General features: G+C 43.2%; 1 protein-coding gene across 1 annotated transcript; it reads left to right on the top strand.

Annotated features, from left to right (window-relative positions):
• The first annotated feature begins 1,006 nt into the window (after positions 1-1,006).
• On the top strand, positions 1,007-23,813 carry Rbm17 (RNA binding motif protein 17). Its single transcript, XM_042686212.1, has 12 exons — positions 1,007-1,172; positions 6,071-6,211; positions 9,094-9,210; positions 10,894-11,060; positions 12,023-12,120; positions 14,810-14,866; positions 16,453-16,594; positions 19,960-20,123; positions 21,087-21,160; positions 21,893-21,991; positions 23,269-23,341; positions 23,525-23,813. The coding sequence occupies exons 2-12, from the start codon at positions 6,089-6,091 to the stop codon at positions 23,626-23,628; spliced, it is 1,218 nt and encodes a 405-aa protein (XP_042542146.1). The 5' UTR covers positions 1,007-1,172; positions 6,071-6,088; the 3' UTR covers positions 23,629-23,813.
• The last annotated feature ends 134 nt before the right edge of the window (positions 23,814-23,947 follow it).

Genomic DNA, 23,947 nt, shown 5'->3' with positions numbered 1-23,947 from the left:
CTTCTAATGGAAAGACTTGGAAAAACTATATTAAGTGAAGCAAGCCAGGCCCAAAGAAACTTAGGCCCCATGGTTTTCCTTATTTGCAATAACCAGTATATGTCTGAGTCAAGCAGAAAAGGTCAGATAAGTTGATCTTAGGGAAATGAACCCTAAAATAAGTATTCAAATGTTTTTCTTTCTTTTGTGGGATTGTTTCTAACACATTTATAAGATTATTTCTTTGTTGCTTTGTATGTCCCTCCCCCACAGTATAGCCTCTGCTTTCACTGTATTTGATGTCGGTATAATTTGTGGAGGGGAAGGGAAAAAACAAATTGTTTAAATAGGGATACAGGTGGACCCATTGCAACAATGAGATGTACAAGTCGTTATGTGGAAAAACGAACTTTACAACTTTGTGGGGGGGGAGGATTGAGTGGTGACGGGGAGGTGGGAAGGGATGGAAGGGTAAACAACGGAGGAGGCTACAATGCTTGATAAGAAATGTACTCATTATCTTGCCCGTGTAATTGTAACCCCTCTGTACAGTATTTTCACAATTAAAAAAAAAAAGAAATACTCTTACCCCCAACAAATGAAGGGCATCCTAGTTACAGAAAGTCCCATTTTCTCTTCCCCTCCTAATCTTTATGTAAATCCCTTCAAGTTGGGAGGTTTTGCAGTATTGATCCCCTTTGTGGAGTGTTCAGGGGAAAAGTCCGTTTCTTCACTTTGGAGGTTCGCCTGTGGGATTCATTTTCAGTTTTGGCCACACAAAGATGGTTTTGAATGAAGGAGAAAGAAAAACGCACGTCTTACCCCTGGGGTCAGCAGCTCACGGACTTGGAAACCTTGAGCAAGGGCGACCCCTGTTGTTAGCAGAGGAGGCCGGCGTGGAGGCGTGTGCAATGTGGTCCTCCCGCCACCAAGGGCGCGGTGCGAGCCGGCAAGGGCGGCAAGGCGCTAGCGGCGCAGGCGCAGACGCACGCGCACGCGCACACACACGCTGCCGGCCGCCCGCGCTCCTTCGCCCCGCGCCCCCGAGTGCCCTGCGGACTCGGCCGAGGGTCGGCGCCGCCGCGGGCCTCGGCCTTCGGGGGGGAGGCTTCGGCGGAGTGCGGGTGGGCTCCGCGCTGCCGCCGCCGCCGCCGCCGTCGTGCCCTATGGGCAAGATCCGCCCGCCAGGCCCGGTAAGTCGTTCTCCTGAGGCCTGGGGATGGCGGCCCGACTGGGAGCGGAGACCCGGGGCAAGAGCACCTTCCCCGGGAGGGCGCTGGACGCGAGGCCGCGGCTTTAGGCCGCGAGGGGGCTGGGGGGACTCCGGCGCGCCTGCCGGACCCCGCGGTCCAGCCCGCCCTCCGCCGCGGGCGCCTCGCCCGGCTCGCCCCAGCCCTCCGGCCCGCCGCCGCCTCCCCAGCCCCCCGGGTCCCAGACCCGCTCCGCCCGTCGGTCCGCCCGTCCGTCCCTCCCGACCCCTTCCGATCCCTCCGTCCTTCCCCGTGCGGATCTTGTCCTGACCATATTGGGTCAGTGGACCCCGCTGACCCCGAATGTCTGCCCCACGGAGGCTCGGGGTGCCCGTGGGGCATCCCCGTAAACCGGAGCTGGCCGGGCCAGGTGCGAGCCGTCGGGGACGAGGGCCGGAATCCGCCCCAGCTCGCAGACGGATGGGCGGGCGGCCTCGGGAGGCGATGTTGGAGGGCGTCACGCCGTCCCCACGTCTTGAGTGGATAAAAGCTGCCGCCGTGCAGAGATCACGAGTCCAGGGAGTGCGAGATAACTTACAGACAGACTTCCAAAAGGTTGGTTAATCCGTGTACCGCCTGGGTACCATTAGGACAGACCGCTGACTCGGAGCCAGCCTATCTATGGATCTGTCTCCCTGTATAGAGATACCTGGATAGCCGTATATACCTCCATGTACAGAGAAAGACACAGATGTTTTTACCTATATATGTTAGAGGGAGGAGTAGCTCTGATTATGGAGTTCATCAACTTTATGGAGTACGTGGCGAGAATTGCTACACCCTTCCTGTAACTTCATTGGAGTTGGTTTTCTTTGTACCTGGCTTTCATTACCTGCATGTCTTCCCCTTATAATCTTTCAAGCACAAACAGATGAGCCTAGGATACTGATTTTTCAAACTCTTTCATAGTAGTAAATAGGGAAAAAATGGAAAAGTGTTCCGTTGAACACCCACATTACTGCTTACCTGTAGTGGACTTTGGTTTTGGTCCCCGCTGGTCTGTTGTTTTTTTGGCTGTAGCACATTATGAGTGTGATTGGGAATATTAAAACTTGACCAGGTGGCAGGGATGGAGGAATAGGGAAAAAAAAATCTTAATTCTCTGAACTGACAAATTCTACACAAAGTTGTATATTTTGTGAGCGTCCAAGGAAACCACCCTTCCACGTCCTTTCCTGATTATTTTCCTCTGTATGTGTGCAATATTTCTCAGGCTTCAGTGAGGCAGCTCTTTTTATGCTTGTTAGACTATGGTTTGTATGGTTGTATGATGGGAATAGTTTTTTCCTAATTAATTATGGTATGTAATTCAAGTCTTAACAATTTTTACTTCTCTAAGTTATGCCCTCAAAGGGCAGATCTGCAGACCTTAGTGTGTTCCATAATAATTATTTTAAATAATGCATTGATATTTGCCTATTCATGCACTCCTACATTCGGGAAATGTTTTTAGAGTATTTAAGAGTGTCCCAGCATGGTGATAAGATAGAATCCCTGCCTTTCAGTGGCTTATGGTAAGAGACAGAGGTGTATTAGGTAGCATGTTACCGTTAGGTAAATGTGTCATGAGCAACCAAGTTTTGTTATGTTAGGGAAAACTAATTGGGAGTGGTTTTATTGTGGGGAAAGCAGTCAATAAAGGCTCTTAAGGTAAACTTAGAAAAATAAACAGCTGTGGCACTTTGGAGATTTCTTCCATGTTCTTTTTCCTGTCACTTGGACATGTTTTTTTTTTTTTTAATTCTTTCCAGCTTAAATGGAACCTTGAAAAATCACCGTCTGTCTTCTGGCTGAACCTTTTTTTTTTCTTTTAATAAACATTATCACCTTTTTACTGTACAATGTGAGTACATTAGCTGACCATGGACAGTGTCACCCTCACTTTCTCCAAGTTTTTTCCTCTCATCCCACCTACAAGCCTTATAGTTCATTTTCAACTTAGTGTGTAGTGAGCGCCACTGCCCTATTTGTTCACTCTTTGTCCATCCGTTTCTGTGCCCCCCCTTTACCCTACCAGATACTGATAAACAAGACAGAAAAGAAAACTAAAACAACAACAACAAAAGCCTCTAGCTTCTGTTTCCTGGACAGATGGTGTTTATTGTATTTTTTTTAAAATGGCTGGGCGTTTGTGGTTTATGCCTGTAATCCTAGTTACTCAGAAGGCTGAGGTGAGGATCGCAGTTCAAAGTCAGGTGAGAGAGTCATAGTCATTTTTTATGGGCATTGATTATTGTTTGGTTTACGGTTTGAGTTTTCCTATGTTAAAGTTTAAAGATACATACGTGAATAGTGAGTTTTTTAAAGTTTGGGGTTTTGAGCTGGGCGCCGGTGGCTCACGCCTATAATCCTAGCTACTCAGGAGGCTGAGATCTGAGGATCTCAGTTCAAAGCCAGCCTGGGCAGGAAAGTCTGTGAAACTCTTATCTCCAATAAACACTCAGAAAACCAAAAGTGGTGCTGTAGCTCAAGTGGTAGAGTGCTAGCCTTGAGCTGAAGAACTGAGGGACAACACCCAGGCCTCCAGAGTTCAAGCCCCACGACGGACCAAAAAAAAAAGTTTGTTTTTTTTTTTTTGGTTCAGGTAATGAGTACTTGTGTTTTTGAATAGTGAGTTTTGAGCTCTGAGAGCTAGAAGAAAGTGCACAGAAACCTCAGAAGCCATTTGGTACAATGGTCTTCATCCTAACTAGCAATTTCTAAACAGGTGGCTTGGAAAGTATTAATGGCATAGTCTCATTTCCTGTTTGGCTGTGGGTCAGACACTGGTTTTAGCCCAGGGACAGAGCAGAATAAAGTGGATTTGGGTTTTCATGTAGTCTACAGCAAGAGGATTAAATGGGTTTTGAAGCAGGCCCCAGAAGGATTCTCTCTGAAACTTTGAAGATATGCTTACATTTCTGCCATACCTGTGAAGAAAAATCATCACTGTTTGCTTGATTTGGTCTGGGAGTTTCCAGAGGCATTTCTGAAGCTGGGCGTGGTATCTCCAGCCTATAATCTGGTTACTTGGGAGGCAGAGGTAAGGGAATTATGGTTGGAGGTCGGCCTGAGCCTTGTTAATGAGTGTGAGTGGCAGGTGGTGTTGTCCACGTCATCTCCCGTCATCTTCCGTGACAGGGGGAAGCACTAGTAGGAGGATCACAATCCGGGATGGTCGAGGAATACAGCAAAACCCCTCCTCAGGAATAGCAACACTGCAGACGCTGGTGGTTTATGTCTTTAATCCTAGCTACTGTGGAGGCTGCCCTCTGAGGATCACGGTTTGCAGCCATCTGGACCAGGGGGGGTCTGTGAGAATCTTATGTCCAGTTAATCAGCAAAAAAGCCAGAAGTAGAAGTGTGGGGGCTGGGAAGATGGCTCAGTGGTAGAGTGCTTGCCTTGCATGCATGAGGCCCTGGGTTCGATTCCCCAGCACCACATAAGCAAAAAGAAAAAAAAAGGCAGAAGTGGCGCTGTGGTTCAAGTGGTAGAGCACTAGCCTTCAGCTGAAGAGCTGAGGGATAGCGCCCAGGCCCAGAGTTCAGGCCCTACAACCGGACCCCCCCCCCAAAAAAAGAAGTGGAAGTGTGGCTCAAGTGGGAAAGCACCAGCCTTGAGCAGAAAAGCTAAGGGACAATGCCCACACCCTGAGCTCAAGCCTCAGTACAGTTACACACGTGCACATACACACAACTAAACCGTGCCTATATGGGCTGGAGATGTGAATGAAGTGGAGGAGTACCTGTCTGAAGTGTGAGGCTCTTAATTCAAACCCCAGTGCCTCCAAAAAGAAAAAAAGGCCTCTCTAGATGCCCAAGGCGGGGGCTTGTGTGCTATTCTTTGTGGATTCTTTGTGGATCTCCACGCAAGGAGAATCCTAGGTCATTGTTTTGTTTCTCATGTGTTCAGTGGCTGCTTTTATAAACCTTGCTTCTCGGTGGCTTAGGGCATTTCATTTAAAAATCCGAACAGGCTGGGCCCTGTAGCTCACATCTGCAATCTCAGCTTCAGTAGGGAGAGATCAGAAGAATCTGTAATTTAAGGTCAGCCCACGCTGAAAGTCTTATCAAACAACTAGTGAGTGTTCCTGGCTGTGTCCAAGGCATAAAAGGATCTTGGGTCCAGGTGTGTGTCTCAAGTGATAGAACACCTGGGCTTAGTGACACAAGGCCCTGGGTTCAGCTTGCACTACTAAATAAAATAAGATGGAGAAGGTTTGGATAATCCCAGGGTTCATGAAGGAAGAAATAAAAGAAAGCAGGGAGAGCAACAAAGGTTTCTTGGGGCACTGACTTCTGGCAGGGATTCCTGCTGCTTTTAAAACTAGAGCAGCGGGGAGAGTAAAAGTTGGTGTCTACTCCCTGTTCCCCACACCACTGTGTGAAACCAAGGTCACACAGGTGTGGACACAGCCCCCTCTTGGGTGCCCTTGATGAGGGGGGGGGGGGGTAGGAATGCATCAGAGGAAGTGTTTGTCCTGAGTCCAACAATGCAAGCCGAGTGTGCTAAATCTTTGCCTCCTTTGCTCATGTGTGCCTCTCAGTCCCAGCACACAGCAAATAGATCTGGTTTATGTGGGAACGTGCTTTCCACACACCGATTTGGACAGTTTTGGAATGCACACATAAGTTGGGAATTCATACAATGCATTGACACATTTACTTGCACTTGTGGGGTTTGATTTAGTTATTTTCTCTTTCTGTGAGCAAGCGATTTCTTACTTTAAGAGGTGGGCTCTGCTGGCAAGTTTAGAATGTTGAGTTGGTTTTAAAGACTGCGGTTGGGGTGTGCTACAAGGGTGTGCTCAGTGTCGGGGTGTATTGTGCATTCTTTGATCTCTACTCTGCGTGCCTTTCAGCATTAAACTGGAGAGAAGATGTCCCTGTATGATGACCTAGGAGTGGAGACCAGTGACTCAAAAACTGAAGGCTGGTCCAAAAACTTCAAACTTCTGCAGTCTCAGCTTCAGGTGAAGAAGGCAGCCCTCACTCAAGCAAAGGTAATGGCAAGACAGGTCCAGTCTCAGGAGCCTGTGTGTGTGCGCGTGCGTGTGCTGGGGGGGCGGGGACGGGGGCGACAAGGAGGGAAGATTGTAGCCTGCCCTTCTTCCTGTTTATTGGCAAGAGGAAGAAAGGCTTAGGTCACTTTGCTTCTCCTGGGAGAATGTCTAGCCAGGGTACTGGTTTTTCAGACTTCAGTCTGTCTGAGTTGGAGGAAATGTATTCAGAACACTAATTTTGTAAGTACAGACAGCCCTGATACAGGCTGGAGCTGCAGCAGTGTGCCTCTTAAGTAGCACCTGCTGGATGGCAGTGGGGTGGTGTAGGCGGAGCTCTGCTGAGTAAAGCTGTTGCACACGCATGGCTACAAATGTGTCCTGTATACTTCTAGGTGGAATCAGTCCTGTTACGGTTGTGAAACATATTAGGAATTGGAAATATCCTTGAAATAACGACATATAAAATATGAAAAATACGTGATTGACTTCATTTGACAAGTTGACTTGTTGAATGTTTTTAAAGATAAAAGTGATATTGTGCTTGCTTGTGTTTAAGAGTCCTTATGTGTTAGAGTATGCATTCTTTTTATTATTATTTTTTGGTTGGCCGTGGGGCTTGAACTCTGGGCCTGGGTGCTGTCCCTGAGCTCTTCAGTTCAAGGCAAGCGCTAACCACTTGAGCTACAGCACCACTTCCAGTTTTCTGGTGGCTAATTGGAGATAAGAGTCTCACAGACTTCCCTGCCCGGGCTGGCTTTGAACTGCGATCCTCAGATCTCAGCCTTCTGAGTAGTTAGAATTACAGGTATGAGCCAACGGCACCTGGCAGAGCATGCATTCTTTTTTTTTTTTTTTAATTTTATTTTATTTGAGAACATACTGTACAGAGGGGTTACAATTACATGGGCAGGATAATGCATACATTTCTTACCAAGCATTGCAGCCTCCTCCTTTGTTTACCCTTCACCTCCCTTCCCCCCCTCCCCCCTCCCCCCCTCCACACCGACATTGTAAAGCTCATTTTTGACATGACATTTTGTACTTCTCATTGTTGCAACAGGTCCACCTGAATCCTTAAACGACTTGTTTGTCCCCATCTCCTCCACAAGTTATACTGACATCAAATATAGTGAAAGCAGGGGTTACACTGTGGGGGAGGGTCATACAAAGCAACAAAGAAATAATCTTATAAATGCGTTAGAAACACAAGAGCATGCATTCTTATTCCCCTAGTGAGGATACTACTGGTACTTCGATAATGAAAAGATTTTGTTCTTGCTTTTTTTGTTTTGTTTTTGCCAGTCCTGGGGGCTTGTACTCACGACATGAGCACTGTCCCTGAGCTTCTTTTGCTCAAGGCTAGCACTCTGCCACTTGAGCCACAGCACCACTTCGGCTTTTTCTGTTGATGTGGTACTGAGGAATCAAACCCAGGGCTTCATGCATGCTAGGCAAGCACTCTTACCACTAAGCCACATTCCCAGCCAAGATTTTGTTCTTTGTATAAAGCACACAAATAAAAGATCGCAGATAAGCAGCCAGGTGCTGATGGCTCACACCTACAATCAATGTTAGCCAGCTGGGGAAGACAAAACTGCAAAACTCGTACCCAGTTAATCAGATGAAAGTGAAGGTTTGGCTCAAGTGGTAAAGTACAAGCTTTGATCAACAAAGCCAAGTGAGAATATGGGGCTCTGAGTTCAGCCCTAATACTGGTGCACGCACACATACAAAGAAAAACCAAAAACTCCCCTAGTACTGGAATTATAGGAATGTGCCATCAACACACCCAAACTCAGATTTTGTCTTTAAAACAAACTTGCATCCCAAATGAAAGGAAGGTTACAAAAGAAATCTTTTCTCTTTAATCTTAACTGGCAAGTTTTTAAGGTCTTTTTACATTTCATGTCTTTTATTTACATTTAATGTATATGCTGTATAACACACACATATGGCATATATATGGGGGGGGCAGGGCTGGGGTTTGAACTCGTACTTGCTAGGCAGGCACTATCACTTGAGCCACACCTCCAGCCCATTTTGCTGTAGGTTTTCAAATAGGGTCTTGTGTTTATGCACAGATGGTGATCCTCCTGTTTATACTTCTCACAGTGCTGGCCAAGGGCATCCTGCTCCATTTACCTTTTGTTGGTTGAGATGGAGTCACGCCAACTTTTTGCCTGGGCTAGCCTTTAATCACGATTCTCCTGATTTACCTCCTAAGTAACCAGATTATAGGTGTGAGCCATCATACCCATTCTCATGTGTTTTATTCTTGAAAGTCTATGTGTGTGAAATAATTTGCTCTAACAAGCAATTTCTAATGCTTAGTAACATGAATTCGATTAGTTTTTCAATTGTTCAATTAATGAACAATCTTAATTCAGTGGAAGATAGCAAAATGAAAAGGCAAAGTCAGCCTAAGAGAGAGGCATTCAGTTTTCAAAGTTGCTGAAGTTACCAGGTGCTAGTGACTTTGAAAAGTTTTGAGGTAGGTTCATCATAAAAGTGGGAGATCAGGATAATAGATCCTAGGAGAAAAGGAAGTCCAGATGCTCAAGTATCTTGCTCAGGCCTTCCCAGCATAGCTGTTCCTTTTGAAGAATCCACACACATTACAGTGTGCTGCAGATTTGCCCTCCAGAGGCTAAAATCCTATGTGGAGCTTTCTCACATCTGAACTTCACATGTAAACTTAAATATGAGGGACCACCAACGTGGACTAAGCAAAGTAGAACAGGATTGTAATAACTTCTGAGTTAAAATACAGGTGGATTTTTATCATTTCAAATTTTGTACAGAAACTAGAAAAAAAATCTTTGGTACAGTATTATGAATGTTAATTTGAAACTTCAGTATACCTCTCTTTTTTCTGCTTTTAGAGCCAAAGGACAAAACAAAGCACAGTCCTTGCCCCTGTCATTGACCTGAAGAGGGGCGGTTCTTCAGATGAACGGCAGATAGTGGACACACCACCACATGTAGCAGCTGGGCTGAAGGTAAGCTCACATGTGCCTGTGACCCGGCACGCTTCCATGCAACAAATCCAGTTCATGGATTTGTTGCTCCTAATATACAAGCATATCTCAACATGCAGAAAAGAAAAACAACTTTGAATCCTGCTCTTCAGCAATTAAACCTAAGTATTTTTCTGTTATAAGGCTCCTCTGACTTCTGTAACTTGTTTATTTTGGATTAAAATAGAGAAAAGGGACTTTTAAGAAAAGAAAAACACCAAAACATTTTTGTTACCGTAAGTTTTATTATCCCAGTGACTTTAGCTTAGAAACAACATCTTCCTGTAAGCTGAGTTAATGAGGAATATCTGATAAATGATTATTCAAAATCATTATTAAAGCTGCACAGAGGAACAAGTGAATTTCATATAAATTGTAGCTATTTCTCTACAGATGACATTCAGATGATATGTGGTAGTATAAGTGACTGACTAAAAAAGATCAAAAGCTTAACAGTAGCCAGGCTCCAGTGGCTCACACCTTCTATCCTAGCTACTTGGGGCTGAGATCTGAGGATTGAGGGTCAAAGCCAGCCTGGGCAGGAAAGTTTGTGAGATTCTCATCTGCAGTAAAACACCAGAAAGCCAGAAGTGGAGCTGTGGCTCAAGTGGCAGAGTGCTAGCCTTGAGCAAAAAAAGCTCAGAAACAGCACCCAGGCCCTAAATTCAAGCCCCAGGATTGGCACACAAAAAAGAAACAACTAGTGGTTAGGACAAAAAGAAAGAGCTAGCAGAAGAAAGTATGAAAACTTAGAAAAGAAAGTTGAATTAATACCAAACCAATGGTTTCTAACCAACCTATTTTCTGACTGGCTGTATATACTGTCTCCCTTTTGTGTTTTCTTGTTCTCTGTTCTGTTTTTGCACTACTTGGGACTGAACCCAGGGCCAAGCCAAATGCTAATCAATGGTTCTACCACTTGAGCCAGTCCCATACCCTTTGGTTTATTTTTTACATAGGGTCTCAAAACTTTTTCTAGGCTGGTCTCAGAACTCACATCTCTGCCTCTATGGTAGCTGAGGTTACATATGTATACTATCATACCTGGCTTCTAATTTTTTTGTTAAGTTTGTTTCTTTTCTAAAAACTTGATTTTAGAGGAAATAAAATTGTTATCATTGGAACCTGATCTTAATGGACTTCAAAAAAAATGATGCTGGGATAAGAATTGTGTCAGACTCAGATTCTGAAATGCAGGTTACCTGGAAAGAAAGAATTTTCTAGAGAATTTTAGAAGTCCAAGAAACTGCTTTTTAACATCGTAATAATGTAATGTTGGGCCCATCTCATCAGAATCTAAAGTTATTCTAAATGATGACTAACCGTGAATATGTTATTCATGTGTTGTCTTAAGTTGCCCAGAATGTTTCTGTAGCTAAGAGTTTTTTTGCTCCCAAGTGCTAATATCTTGAATGTCAGTTCATGGTGACTTAAGTACAAGTGTCATAGAGTAGTGGAAATAGTGGTAAACTAAGAGGCAAAATTCTTCACTGTGGTGTAGCAGGAAAGCTGGCTGCTGCCTGGTGAATGGTGATACAGGCAATTTTTCTACTCGTCTATAAAGAGGCGGTGTAAGTGATCTTCAGGGCCTCTTTTATTCTGTACCTTAATACTGTGAGTAAACTTGTGCGATAATAACCTAATTGGGTGTTTTTCCTTCCCCAGGACCCTGTTCCCAGTGGGTTTTCTGCAGGAGAAGTTCTCATTCCCTTAGCTGATGAATATGACCCCATGTTTCCTAATGATTATGAGAAAGTTGTGAAGCGCCAGAGGGAAGAGCGGCAGAGGCAGCGTGAGCTGGAAAGACAGAAGGAAATAGAAGAGAGGGAAAAGTAAGGCTTCATTTGGGCTGGGGATATTTTGCAACTGAAATGTTCATTGGATATTAATGAGTGCCAGCTCTAGGACTGAAGTTAGTTATGTAGATCTGGCAATCACAGAAAGAGTTAAAATGTTTTTAAGAATTGTGAGGTATTTAATATAAATAGTTAATGTCTATCAAATACACGGACCGTAAATCATTTCATGAGTAAATATGTACCTTAGAATACTGTTACCGAGCTGGGCGCCGGTGGCTCAGGCCTGTAATCTAGCTACTCAGGAGGCTGAGATCTGAGGCTCATGGTTCAAAGCCAGCCTGGGCTGAAAAGTCCATGAGACTCTTATCTCCAGTAAGCCACTAGAAAACCAGAAGAGGCGCTGTGGCTCAAGAGGTAGAATGCTCGCCTTGAGCTGAAGAGCACAGGACAGCGCCCAGGCCCAGAGTTCAAGCCCTACAACCAACAACAACAAAAAAAATGGCTGGGAAGGTGGCTCAGTGGTAGAGTGCTAGTGCTTGCCTTGCATGCATGAGGCCCTGGGTTCGATTCCTCAGCACCACATAAGCAAAAAGAAAAAAGCCGGAAGTGGCACTGTGGCTCAAGTGGTAGAGCGCTAGCCTTGAGCTGAAGAGCTGAGAGACAGCGCCCAGGCCCAGAGATCGGGCCCACAACCGGGCCCCCCCCCCCCCCAAAAAAAGTTACCATTCATTTAAATGTTAAAAGTTAAATGTCAAGAAAAATATTTTTCTTGTTATATTTTATAGGCCAAGTTCAGGTTGTCTTCTGAATGTTTCCTTTTTATCTTTGCTCCTTTCGTCTTGCGAGCAGTTGAGGCCACTGACATACAAATTAATCATTTATTATGCATGAGGGTTTGTATATTTCTCTGCTAAGAGAAAGTCAAGGTGACATCTCAGCTTCCTGTCTCTAAAATGGTGGATGTGAGGTGAACGATCATTCCCTTGTTGTTCCAGGAGGCGTAAAGACAGACATGAAGCTAGTGGGTTTTCAAGGCGGCCAGATCCAGATTCTGATGAAGATGAAGATTATGAGCGAGAAAGAAGGAAAAGAAGTAAGGCTTGCGTGTAAACACTGTGTTTCACACATGAGAAATAATCCCTGTATTTGCTTTGTCATCTGCAGTCCCATCAGTCCACATTTTATATAACAATTTCAGCTTACGTCATGTTCATAGACCTTTTCCTTTGAGCTTCAGACAGTAACGTGTATGCTGTGAGGATAGTGTAGACTCTGTCCTTACACTTTTCCTAACCTGTTATCTGCCTCTAGTCCAGCTGCTCTGTCGCTTTAACGTTAGATGAGGAATGGGGATGCGAACTCGAGAGCATGCTTGCCACCAACGCCAGTGAATTTGAAGAGACTGCTTAACCTGTCTGCATGTTTCACATCTTGCTTGGGAAAGCAGGGAGACAGAAATTTGTCTCTCTCTGTACAATGTTGTGAGCAGAGTTTTAGTTTAACCATTACTAGCTATAATAGGAATTGAAAGAATAGAATGCTTGTTTAGGTTCATGGTGGTGTGATCACAAATGAGAATAAATGAAGAATTTGAATCTTCTGTTTGCCTGTTAGATACCAGACACTCTTTTGCATTCTCATGGAGTTTTTCCTGTAACCTTCACAGCTCTGAACAGGCTCTGCTACTCTCCCCTGCTTTGTAAGCCTGGAACAGGAGGGCATGAATGCTTTGCATATCATACAGGTCCATTTTTCGTCTTACCCATGATTTTTATTTGCCTGTAACCCTTGTTACAATGTTACTGTTACCATCTTATCTGAGGGGGTTCAATACTCCAGTGGACTATTGGACTGCCACTAATAGATTGGTGTGCTTTAATCTGGTTTGTAGCAACTTGCCAGTAAAAACCCAGAACCTTTCTTTATTGAACTTATTAACATAAGTTTGCTTTCCAAAGCACATCAGAATTTGTTTTAAAAAATGGTAGGAAATATTCCAAAGAACTGTAAGAAGGTTTTATTCGGGTTCATCTTCGTAGGTGACTTTTATCACCCAGGCTGTGAGCCGTAGTGCATCTGTAGTGGTTTTAATTCCTTTCAGACATTTTATGTTGATGACATAGCATGGTTTTGTAACCAATTTTAATTTACATTTTTAAGTTATTTTATTTGTTAAGCCATGCTACGTTGTAGAGGAGGGACATTGAGACCCGTTCTCCCTGTGTAGCCTGGGCAGGCCTGGAAGCAGCAATGTAGTAACTTTACCAGCCTGGGGCTCACAGTCCTTTTGCCTCCATCTCCTACTAGGATGCAGGATACTAGAATGCAGGCATGCACCACCATGCCTGGCCCATAATACCTTAGAGCTCACACCTAATGAAAAATTTCCTGATGTCCACTCATGTTCTCTTTACAGTTGTCACACAGCCAATGGAAAGTTCTCTCGTATCTTTTGGTTTGTTTGTGTCTACATTCCCTACCCAGTGAAGCCCAGCAGGGTTGTGACAGTGTGTTCTAACCACTTCTTCAGGAGCCACTTCCAATAAAGTGTTCAGTTTGGGTCACTGAAGCGTAGAGGAGGGGTCTCCCAGCTTTCCAGCTTCCCTGCAAAATCGCAAGTCCTTGAGAGCTCATAAAAGCATTTCAGGGTGTTTCACAAAAAGAATTACACATAAGGTGAAAGTTTTAACAAGGGTTTATTTTAGTGAGACAGAGTGAAAATAGGGAGAATACATAAAGAGAGAGACATTTCCTGCCTCTCCTGTGGGTAATGGGAGTTAAAGACTCAAAATGGCCATTCTTAGTTACAGCTTGCAAGGTTTTTTAGCTAGGTGAATACACCTGGTCTTGTCTATATAGCAATTCTCAGTCCTTAGACAGTGGTTCTGGGTGGGCAAGATGGCCAATGCCTGCCCAAAACCCACATCACCTCCAGGACTTCCTGTTGCCACATGTGTCCTTTATTCTTTCTCTCTCTATCCTTTTATGAGGAATTCCTAGATCTCTAATATTTCAAAGAAAGTAGATTTAGATTGCCCCTCCTATGTCCCCTAATCTTGTAACTTAACATTAAAGAAAAAAAGCAAACCCACAGTATGGTGAGTGAGGAACTTACCTGCTTTTTTAGTTGTTTGTTTTAATTTTTGAGTCTGGCCCTCTGACATTTGTTAAATAACATAATTTCCCTGCTTCTTCATCTGTCCTAGCTTAGTTTGCACCCTTTAGAAAAACTTGCTGTGTGCTGGCCACTTCTCATTTGTTCTCTGGTTACTTTCTGAGCGGGAAACGGTAATAAAGTTAGAGAGGTTGTGTATTACAAGCATCAGATGAGTGATGCACTTACAGCAAATAATTATGCTACTCTTAAGGATACTGTTAGTCTGGATTTTTATATTTTATCTTAAAATTCACTTGATAATTCCATTCTGGGGATTTTGAATGCCTGTTAGGACAACAGTTTTGTGTGTCTGAGTTTCACTAATTTTCTATACTTCTAATTCTAGCTTTAGATGCCTGATGACTTAGATGTTAGGAATGGAGTAGCAGGATTGTTTTTTCCTTCTCTCCAAGAGGGATGGGTGGACAAATCTGGCAAGTGGACATGACAGGTGTTGCAATCCTTATGAGCCTATGAAAAAGTCTCCTTTGTTTATTTGTGGGGGCAGTACTTGGGATTGAACTCAAGCTTTCAAGCTTCCTAGGCCAGTCAGTGTTCTGCCCTTTGAGTCATGCATTTAGCCTTGGTTTTTCCTCCTTTAAGCACTGTGTTTATATTTTTGCAGGTATGGGCGGAGCTGCCATTGCCCCACCCACTTCTCTTGTGGAGAAAGACAAGGAGTGTAAGTAGTTCTCTTCTGCTCTGTGATACAATTTTTTTTTTTTTTTTTAATTTCCGGTCGTGGGGCTTGAACTCTGGGCCTGGGCGCTGTCCCTCAGCTCTTCAGCTCAAGGCTAGCACTCTACCACTCAAGCCACAGCGCCACTTCCGGCTTTTTTCTTTTTGCTTATGTGGTGCTGAGGAATCGAACTCAGGGCCTCCGGCTTGCAAGGCAAACACTCCACCACTGAGCCACCTTCCCAGCCCTCTGTGATACAATTTTTTTAACCCTATTGTGGTGACTAAGCTTTGATTCCTGAGTTTCCTGGGTTTAGGTCTTTGCCTGGAACCTGTCTCCTCTCAGAACTCCTGATACCACTGGGGGTTGGGTCTGATGCTCACTTCCGCTCTGGTAGTTAGGAGGCATTTCTTACCGTGCCCTTTGTTTTGTTTTTGTTGTTTTGTTTACAGTACCCAAATTTGACTACCACTTGAGACATGCCCCCTTTGCTTTTTTGTTGAAATGGACTCTTGCTAACTTTTTTCTGGGCTGATCCTCCTGATCTCTGCCTCCTGGGTTGTTACTGAAGTTGCAGTTGTGAGCCACCACATTGAGCGTATCAGGCCATGTTTATGCCAGTCTCTGAGGCTTAGATTTTTATACAGTGGAGTTCATCTTTTTTTTAAGCAATTTGTTTTGCTTTTTTCCCCCCAAGTGTTCATTTAGAATTAATGAAAACAAAAGTAAACACATTACCAAAAACAAAAGTATGTGTTTTGCTCATAGGATTAGGACCTGTTATATTCATGACTTTTCTCATGGGGACAGTACCTTCCTTGATTAAATTGTTTTCCTGTAATTCTCAGAGTAGATAGATGTGTGCCTGTTATTCTGTCCTCTGTCAGAATGTGTCCTCCTGCTTCTCCAGAGCTCTTCTAGAATCTGGGGGTTGGGCTTGGGCTTGGAAGTTGCATGTAGATCATTTTTTCATGCACAGAGTTGAGCCATACCTGTGGTATCATAACTAAATGTGATCAACTCTAATATTCCTTTGATATAGTACACTATTTGTGCTATTTTTAAAGAATGTAATTTTTTAAATATTGCTACATACCTATTAACAAACATCCCCAATTGAAACCAGTCTTTGAGAATAGGACTCAGGTATCAGGAGAGTTTACAGCTTCCCATGGTTCTGCTGTTAATCTAAGTTGAAAGCCCTGTTGGTTGCATGGCTTTGACCTCATACCTTTCTGTCTGAGAGGCCAAGGAGGAAAGTTAGAGAATCTTAGGACAGGCACACAGATACTATGAGGATCAGGATTGCATGTCTTAAAGATTTAAGCAAGAAAATTGTAAAGACTTTAAAGAATAAATAGCCCTTGAGTAATGCAAGAACAACATTTGAGGGGATATAAGCCATGGAATAAGCAAAAGTACTGTCCTACCTCTGTTTAAAAAAGAATTTATATAAAAGAGGATTACATAAAATTTACCTTTTTCTTTGTAGTAAGCAAAAAAATGTAGATTAAATCATTTCAACATAAATAATTGATACAAGATCAGATTTAGTAGTATTTTAGTGAACTTTTATCTTTCTCCATCAGTACCCCGAGATTTTCCTTATGAAGAGGATTCAAGGCCCCGGTCACAGTCTTCCAAAGCTGCTATTCCCCCTCCAGTGTATGAAGAACCTGACAGGCCCAGGTCTCCAACCGGGCCCAGTAACTCCTTCCTTGCTAACATGGGGTAAGACTTGAGGGTTCTACAGAAGAAAATGTACACGTGGCTCCAGGAACTCTGTGAAACATTGGTGCCTTTTCCAGTAGAACAGCTCATTTAAAAAAAGGGACCTTTGGGCCTTCAGGAAGATTTGTGGTATATTTGATCACACAGGGCCCTCTGCTCAGGGATGGGCATTCAAGGCATGTTTGACTGTGTTCCAGCTGTGGTTTTGTGTTAAACAGGAAAGTCTTGACTACTAGGTGATGAACATTATTTTCTGTGCAGGAACAGTTTTTGCTAATGTTTTACAGATACTGTTGTAATACTTGCAAGAAAAATGGCTCAAATCCGGGCGCCAGTGACTCACACCTATAATCCTAGCTACTCAGGGGCTGAGATCTGAGGACCAAGGTTCAAAGCCAGCCCAGGCAGGGAAGTCCATGAGACTCTTATCTCCAATACACCACCAGAAACACCACCAGAAAAAAGAAAGTGGCGTTGTGGCTCAAGTGGTAGAGCACTAGCCTTGAACTGAAGAGCTCAGGGACAGTGCCCAGGCCTAGAGTTCAAGCCCCAAGAGTGACCAAAAAAAAAAAAAAAGGCTCAGGAATAGAATTAGAGCTTAGCTTATTTCCTTTTTCCTTTATGTATCTCTTTTTCCTAATCAAATGGGTCATTTGCCTGAAAGTCCTGGCCCTGTACCTTTGGTTTCAAACATGGTTTGAGTGAATGACCTGGGGCAGTACATACACTAAAATTAGAACCGTGTGGAGAAGATTGGAAAGACACACAAATTCCTCAGTGTTCCATATTAAAAACAAAAGCAAAAAAAAAAAAACAAACCTTGGTTTGAGTTATAAATACAAGTAGGTCACTCTAACTATAATTGGATATTTGTTTGTTAGAGTATAAAAATCAATTTTAAGTCTGACCTTCTGGTAGGACTTGTGGATTTTTCTTTTTAACCCCAGTAGACTAGCCATGCATTTCGGTTAAGAGAACATTTTTTATGTTGTTTATGATTCTATGAAGGACCATGGAATACATCAGAGTCACAGTAAGTTCTTTGTTGGGTGGGAACCAGACACTTCCTGTGGTGAACCACAGCTGGTAACAGTGAGCATGACCTGATGTGGCCTGGTGCTACTTTGACGCGCTCACTTGCCTCTGCTTTGGTTGTCAGCCCTCAGGGTGGTGACTGGTCAGAACTTGTTTCTCCTTCCCACTGCTGTCATTTCAAGTGCTCAGCCACTCGTAGCTAGTGGTAACAGTGCGGGTACACATACATTGCCATTACTGCTATGAGTCTTCCTGGACATGGCCGCCTTAGGATGTCTAGACGTGGAAGTGCTACTGGGTTTGGGGTGCGCCCCTCCCCCTTATGATAAAAGGTGACTATTTAATTCCCCTATAAAAATGAATTGGATCGGGTTGGGAAGGTAGCTCAGTGGTAGAGTGCGTGCCTTGCATGCACGAGGCCCTGGGTTTGATTCCTCAGCACCACATAAGCAGAAAAAGCCAGAAGTGGCACTGTGGCTCAAGTGGTAGAGCACTAGCCTTGAGCTGAAGAGCTGAGGGACAGTGCCCAGGCCCAGAGTTCAGGCCCCACGACTGGCAAAGAAAAAAAAAATGAATTAGATCTTAGCTGGGAATCAGTAGCTCACGCTTGTAATCCTACCTACTCAGGAAGCTGAGATCTGAGGATCATAGTTCAAAGCCAGCCGGGACAAGGAAAGTCCATGAGACTGTTATCTCCAGTTAACCACCAGAAAACCAGAAGTGGCACTGGCTCCAGTAGTAGAGCACTAGCATTGAGCTGAAGAGCTCAGGGACAGCACTTAGGCCCAAAGTTCAAGCCCCATGACCAACCAAAAAAAAGAATTAGATCTTGAGCTTATCCTTAAGAAAGATGCATTGTGCTGTGTATAGCTTTGTGGTTTTAGTCTTTTTTTGCCCTGGAATAGTTTGTTCAAAAAAAGTCTAAAATCTGTGAAAGATGAAGTATGGAGACGTAGTTCTAATAGAAACAGGATTTCATGCCTCAAGGCTAAGCAAAGGCTGTCATTCAGAAGTGCCTTAAGAGTCAGCAGGCACTGTAATGTAATAGAAGGATGCTCCTAACTGTTAAAGAGTTGAGAAGCCAGGTGCCAGGGGCTCATGTCTGTAATCCTAGCTGCTCAGGAGGCTATGACCTGAAGACTGAGGTTCAAAGACAGCCCTAGCAGGCAAATCCAGGAAATACTTTTCTTTTTTTTCTTTTTTCCTGTTTTGGTCAGTTTTGGGGCTTCAACTCAGGACCTAGGTGTTTTCCCTGACCTCTTTTGCTCACGGCTAGTGCTCTATCACTTTGATTCACAGCACCACTTCTAGCTTTTGAGTGGTTAATTGGAGATGAGTCTGCCCAGGGTTGGCTTTGAACCACAATCCTCAGATCTCAGCCTCTTGAGTATTTAGGATTACAGGTGTGAGCCCCTGGTTCCTGGCCCAGGAAATTCTTTGTCTCCACTTACCCAGCAAAAATAGAAGTGTCACTCAAAGGGTAGAATGCCAGCCTTGAGCAAAAAGCAAGAGTATTTGAAGCCCAGAGTTCAAGTCCCAGTATTGGCACCAAAACAAAATGAAACACACAAAAAAATGGGCTCAGAAACATGAGTTTGGATGCTGTTTCACTTCTCCCATAACACCAATGGAAATAATTCCAAATGAGACCTCTTTTATTGTGCCCAATCTTAGGTGAGTTACTACTCTTGGCCTTGTTGTTGTTTTCCATGTGTTTACACCTTAGATGATCTCCTAAGGTTCTTGCATTTGAAAGTTTATTATGCAATTTAGAAAAATACCACCATCTTCATTCTGAAACTTCAGTCTTAAGTTCTTGACAGTGATCATAAGCAGTGTAGCAATGCAGGCAGGGAGCACAGGGAGGAGAAGTCATCAGAGAAAAGTAAGGCTCCTCTAGAGGTAAACATTATCCTGGGTGGCACTCATTTGTTTTGCTTTGTTTATGCTGGTCCTGGGGCTCAAACTCAGGGCCTAGGAGCTTGTCCTTAGCTTTTTCATTCAAGGCTGGTGCTCTACCTCTTGAGTCACACTCCCATTTCCAGCTTTTTGTTGGTTAATTGGAGATAAGGTCTTACTGACTCTCTTGCCCAGACTGGCTTGGAAATGTGGTCCTCAGATCTCAGCCTTCTGAGTAGCTAGGATTATAGGCATGAACCACCAGTGCCCAGCTTCATTGTTTTCTTTTACATTGAACATCCTGAACATCTAAAGACTTACTGTTGTATGTGATCTCTCACCGGAAGGTGATAGCTATGAAACAAAATCCAGCCTAAGCTATACTTGGCAGCATTGACTCTAAGGGCCCTTTTCCATTGTTCTCCTCCTAGGGGCACAGTAGCACATAAGATCATGCAGAAGTACGGCTTCCGGGAAGGCCAGGGGCTGGGGAAGCACGAGCAAGGGCTGAGCACCGCCTTGTCTGTGGAGAAGACCAGCAAAAGGGGCGGCAAGATCATCGTGGGTGACGCCACCGAGAAGGGAGAGGCTCAGGGTGAGTGCAGAGAGGGGGTGCGCCCTCCCTCTGTCAGCAGATGTCAGTCCTGCGCTCTAAGAGGGTGCATTTCCATTTCTGTTTGTGAAGAAAGAGTCCTGAGGCTCATCTTTTGCTTTGTCAGAACTGAGGTAGAGAGATGAAGGCCTGTGGGAGGACAAGCTAAAGCTTGGGCAGAAAATAAATAGCCCTGAGGAAAACAATGTCATACCTGCTTTGACTAGCAAAACATCTTGTTGGCCTCAGAGGAAGTGTTTGTTTTCATAGCGTGTATGCATGCCTGTGTCTGATCTTTTCCATAGTTCTTTTCCCCAAAATTTGTTACAGATGTGGTTCCTCATTTTCATACAAACGGCTTTCTGTCTACTGTTGCTTTGTCATCTGTAGTTGATGTCTTAGTATTTTGTTCTCATATGATTTCTATAATCTTCTGTACTGAAGGCCTGTAGCAATAAGATAAACATGTCTTAGCATTTTAAACAGAAAAATGAGTTGATTTTTGAGTCCATGTAGCTGAATTCTTTTTCCTAGAAGAAAAAACTGTGAAGTACCCACTTGCTCTGCAACTCAGTGAGCCTGGATGTATTTGCTAAAAACAGTAGTGTCCTAATTGTGACAATATCTGAAAGCCAGTGCTTCAGATGTTCTTGCTTACTGCTGTGGGCTAGTGACCATGAACTCTTAGTCTAGCTGGGACTCACCAATCAGGGTCATACTGTGCTATGTCCACCCTTTAGGAGGTGAAATATAAGCCAAAACTGGAAGGTAGTGGTAGAAGCTAGAAACTTCCAGAAAATATTATGAAAGCATATACAAGAGCAAAGGAGGTGTTTATATTGCAGAGGTTGATTGCAGAGATACTCATTGATGACTTGGGGACACAACTATTGTGTTTACTATTAGGTAATTAGTCACAATAATAGGACTTAGTTCTGTAATGTCTGATGATTTGTTTTACTACAGATGCATCCAAGAAGTCGGATTCAAATCCATTAACAGAGATACTTAAGTGCCCTACTAAAGTGGTTCTGCTGAGGGTAAGAAGCAAAAGGATGATACCAGTCTTACCTTGATTTTTGTGTGTTGCCCCATCCTACCCCTACTGCTATCATAAAGGTTAAGGCTGAAGACTGGACATGGTGGCTCACACCTGTAATCCCAGCTGCTTGGGAGATAGAAATGGAGAGAATTGTGGCTTGATGCCATACTAGTTCAGAAATTGGTAAGACCCCGGGAATGGCGACACAAGCCTGTCACTCTAGCTGCACATGAGGAAAGTTAAAGAAAACTGAAAATTTTATAAGACATTAGCAAATAGCACCTTCAGATAGGTCCTGTGGTGATTGGTTTTTATCTTATCTGTCACTCAAGTACCAGTTTCTTTGCTAAATACATTGAGAATGTTGTGAGTAATTGCTTTAAAATGTGAAGTTGCTAGTAATTCTGCTTCATTTGATGCTTGAATAGATGACCTTGTAACTCTTTTCAAAGCTTAATGTACTTTTAAAGAAATGGCAGCTTTTAGATATGTCAAGGACAGTTTTTCATTGCATCATTTGGGATTAGGAATATTTGCCGTTATGAATGAAAGTTTTGTTTATAAAACTATTACAGGGGCTGAAAGCTTGGCCCAGCAGTTTTCACACCAAGCAAGGTGGAAGCCCTGAGTTCAACTCCACCCTTCCCCAAAATACACCCCCCTTCAAAAACAACCCTCTGTTACATATGTGTAATTGTACTTGGGAACTGAATATTTTGTTTGTTTGTAGAACATGGTTGGTGCAGGAGAAGTAGATGAAGACTTGGAAGTTGAAACCAAGGAAGAATGCGAAAAATACGGCAAAGTTGGGAAATGTGTGATATTTGAAGTAAGAGGGGTTTTTGTGTTTTTGATTTGTTGTTTTTTTTTTTATGTTATTGATTATGTTTTAATTGGCAAGTTAGAAAACATGCTACAAATAGAAAGCTAGAATATTACTGTATGTAACACCGTCTTGCTGTGACATATTGGTTAGTTACACTTCTCATTTATACCAATTTTGATCATAAAAATGATTTCAGATTTTATTTGGGGAAGAAGTGGAAATGTTTTATTTACGATTGAGGATCAGCATAGTGATTACAAGCTTTGGTTAAATGTTGAGATTTAGACATGCGTGAGATTCCCAATATTTTTATTACCTGTTACATATTCCCTTCTGGATTGGGAGTGTTTAGGATACAAGAAACATGTTCTCTACTCTCAGGGGTTATGTTTAGTTGGAGAAATACAAACACATAACTAGAGAATATTTAGTTGCTAGTTTGGTAATACTGATGATAAGTACAGCAGTTGAGAAAAAGGTCATCAAGAAAAATAGAGAAGGCTTTAAACAGTATCAGATGTGGGGCTGGGAAGGTGGCTCAGTGGTAGAGCACTTGCCTTGCATGCCTGAGGCCCTGCGTTCAATTCTTCAGCACCACATAAGCAAAAAGAAAAAAGCTGGAAGTGGCGCTGTGGCTTAAGTGGTAGAACACTAGCCTTGAGCTGAAGAGCTGAGGGACAGCGCTCAGGCCCAGAGTTCAGGCCCCACGACTGGACCCAAAAAAAAAAAAAAAAGTATCAGATGTAAGCTATGTTTTGGACTGAGCAGGCAGACATGGGTATGGGGTGAGGAGTACTTCCAGTGGGGTAGCAGGAGATGGTGAGCAGGCCTACCCCAATGGAATGGTGGCTGTGGTAGATGAGTAGGAGATACACTGGCATGAATGGATTGGAGCCTTTAGAAGGCCTAGAAAGCTAGACAAAGCCAGACCTGATCAAAATGTATGTTGGTGAAACGCAACTAGAGTATGAATTCTTTTCATCTGAACTTGTGCTTTTATTTCTGCTGTTGCTGCTTTATCTTTAGCTGTTTAATGATTACATAATTATTCCTTGTCAGCTAGCATAGACAGCTTACTTGAGGAAGTAAAAAAAGCTTCTTATGTGAGTGTTACCTGCTCCTAACATGATGCCTGGCATAAAACAGACATTAAGCACATTTGTGCTAATGAATAAATTATACTTGCTTAGTCATTTACAACTTGTTCATGCATGATGATAATTTGCTCTAACACAAGTAGTGTCTCAAATAATAACTACTCATTCTACTTTATTTTCCAGATTCCTGGTGCCCCTGATGATGAAGCAGTTCGAATATTTTTAGAATTTGAAAGAGTTGAATCAGCAATTAAAGGTAAATTATACCAGTAAGCGTCAAGGAATATTACAAGCGGTAGGAGTTTTTGAGTTCTAACCCCAGCAAAAATAATTTTGCAAGTTGAACTCATGATTTTAATCTTTAAATTTATTTAAAGTTATTTAAGCTAAAGCTACAGGATACTTCTATTAACTGGTTGTCTTTGCGTTTTCTTTTTAGCTGTTGTTGATCTGAATGGCAGGTATTTCGGTGGACGAGTGGTAAAAGCATGTTTCTACAATTTGGATAAATTCAGGGTCTTGGATTTGGCAGAGCAAGTTTGATTTTTAAGAACTAACGTCATTCCGATGATCCTCAAATAAGCTACAGACTGGGCAGAAAAAGGCATCAGCTCCATAGCTGTTGGACACTGAGACTCTTGGAAGGACTTCTAAGGGATATGTTGATTGATCCCTTTTTTATTTTGTGGTTTTTTAATATAGTATAAAAATCCTTTAAAAAAAAAATCTGTGCGCCTCTGGTGTTTTTTTTTTTATTGCTGGTTTCTAATCAATTATAACTTTTGCTGGGATTTCATGATAATTCTCAAGTGCTTCAGTGATGTGGCATGTCTTGCACCAAAAACAACTATAGGATTTTTGT

Source organism: Dipodomys spectabilis, unplaced genomic scaffold, assembly GCF_019054845.1.
Source record: "Dipodomys spectabilis isolate Male_0828 unplaced genomic scaffold, ASM1905484v1 ptg000096l, whole genome shotgun sequence".
NCBI classification, from domain to species: Eukaryota; Metazoa; Chordata; class Mammalia; order Rodentia; family Heteromyidae; genus Dipodomys; species Dipodomys spectabilis.
This window is presented reverse-complemented; position numbering and strand designations above follow the sequence as displayed.

Coding starts and splice junctions, on each gene's coding strand:
- Rbm17 (XM_042686212.1), top strand. CDS start 6,089: ATGTCCCTGTATGATGACCTAGGAGTGGAGACCAGTGACTCAAAAACT. Junction 21,161..21,892: donor CTAAAGTGGTTCTGCTGAGG/GTAAGAAGCAAA, acceptor GTTTGTTTGTAG/AACATGGTTGGTGCAGGAGA. Junction 23,342..23,524: donor AGTTGAATCAGCAATTAAAG/GTAAATTATACC, acceptor TTTTCTTTTTAG/CTGTTGTTGATCTGAATGGC.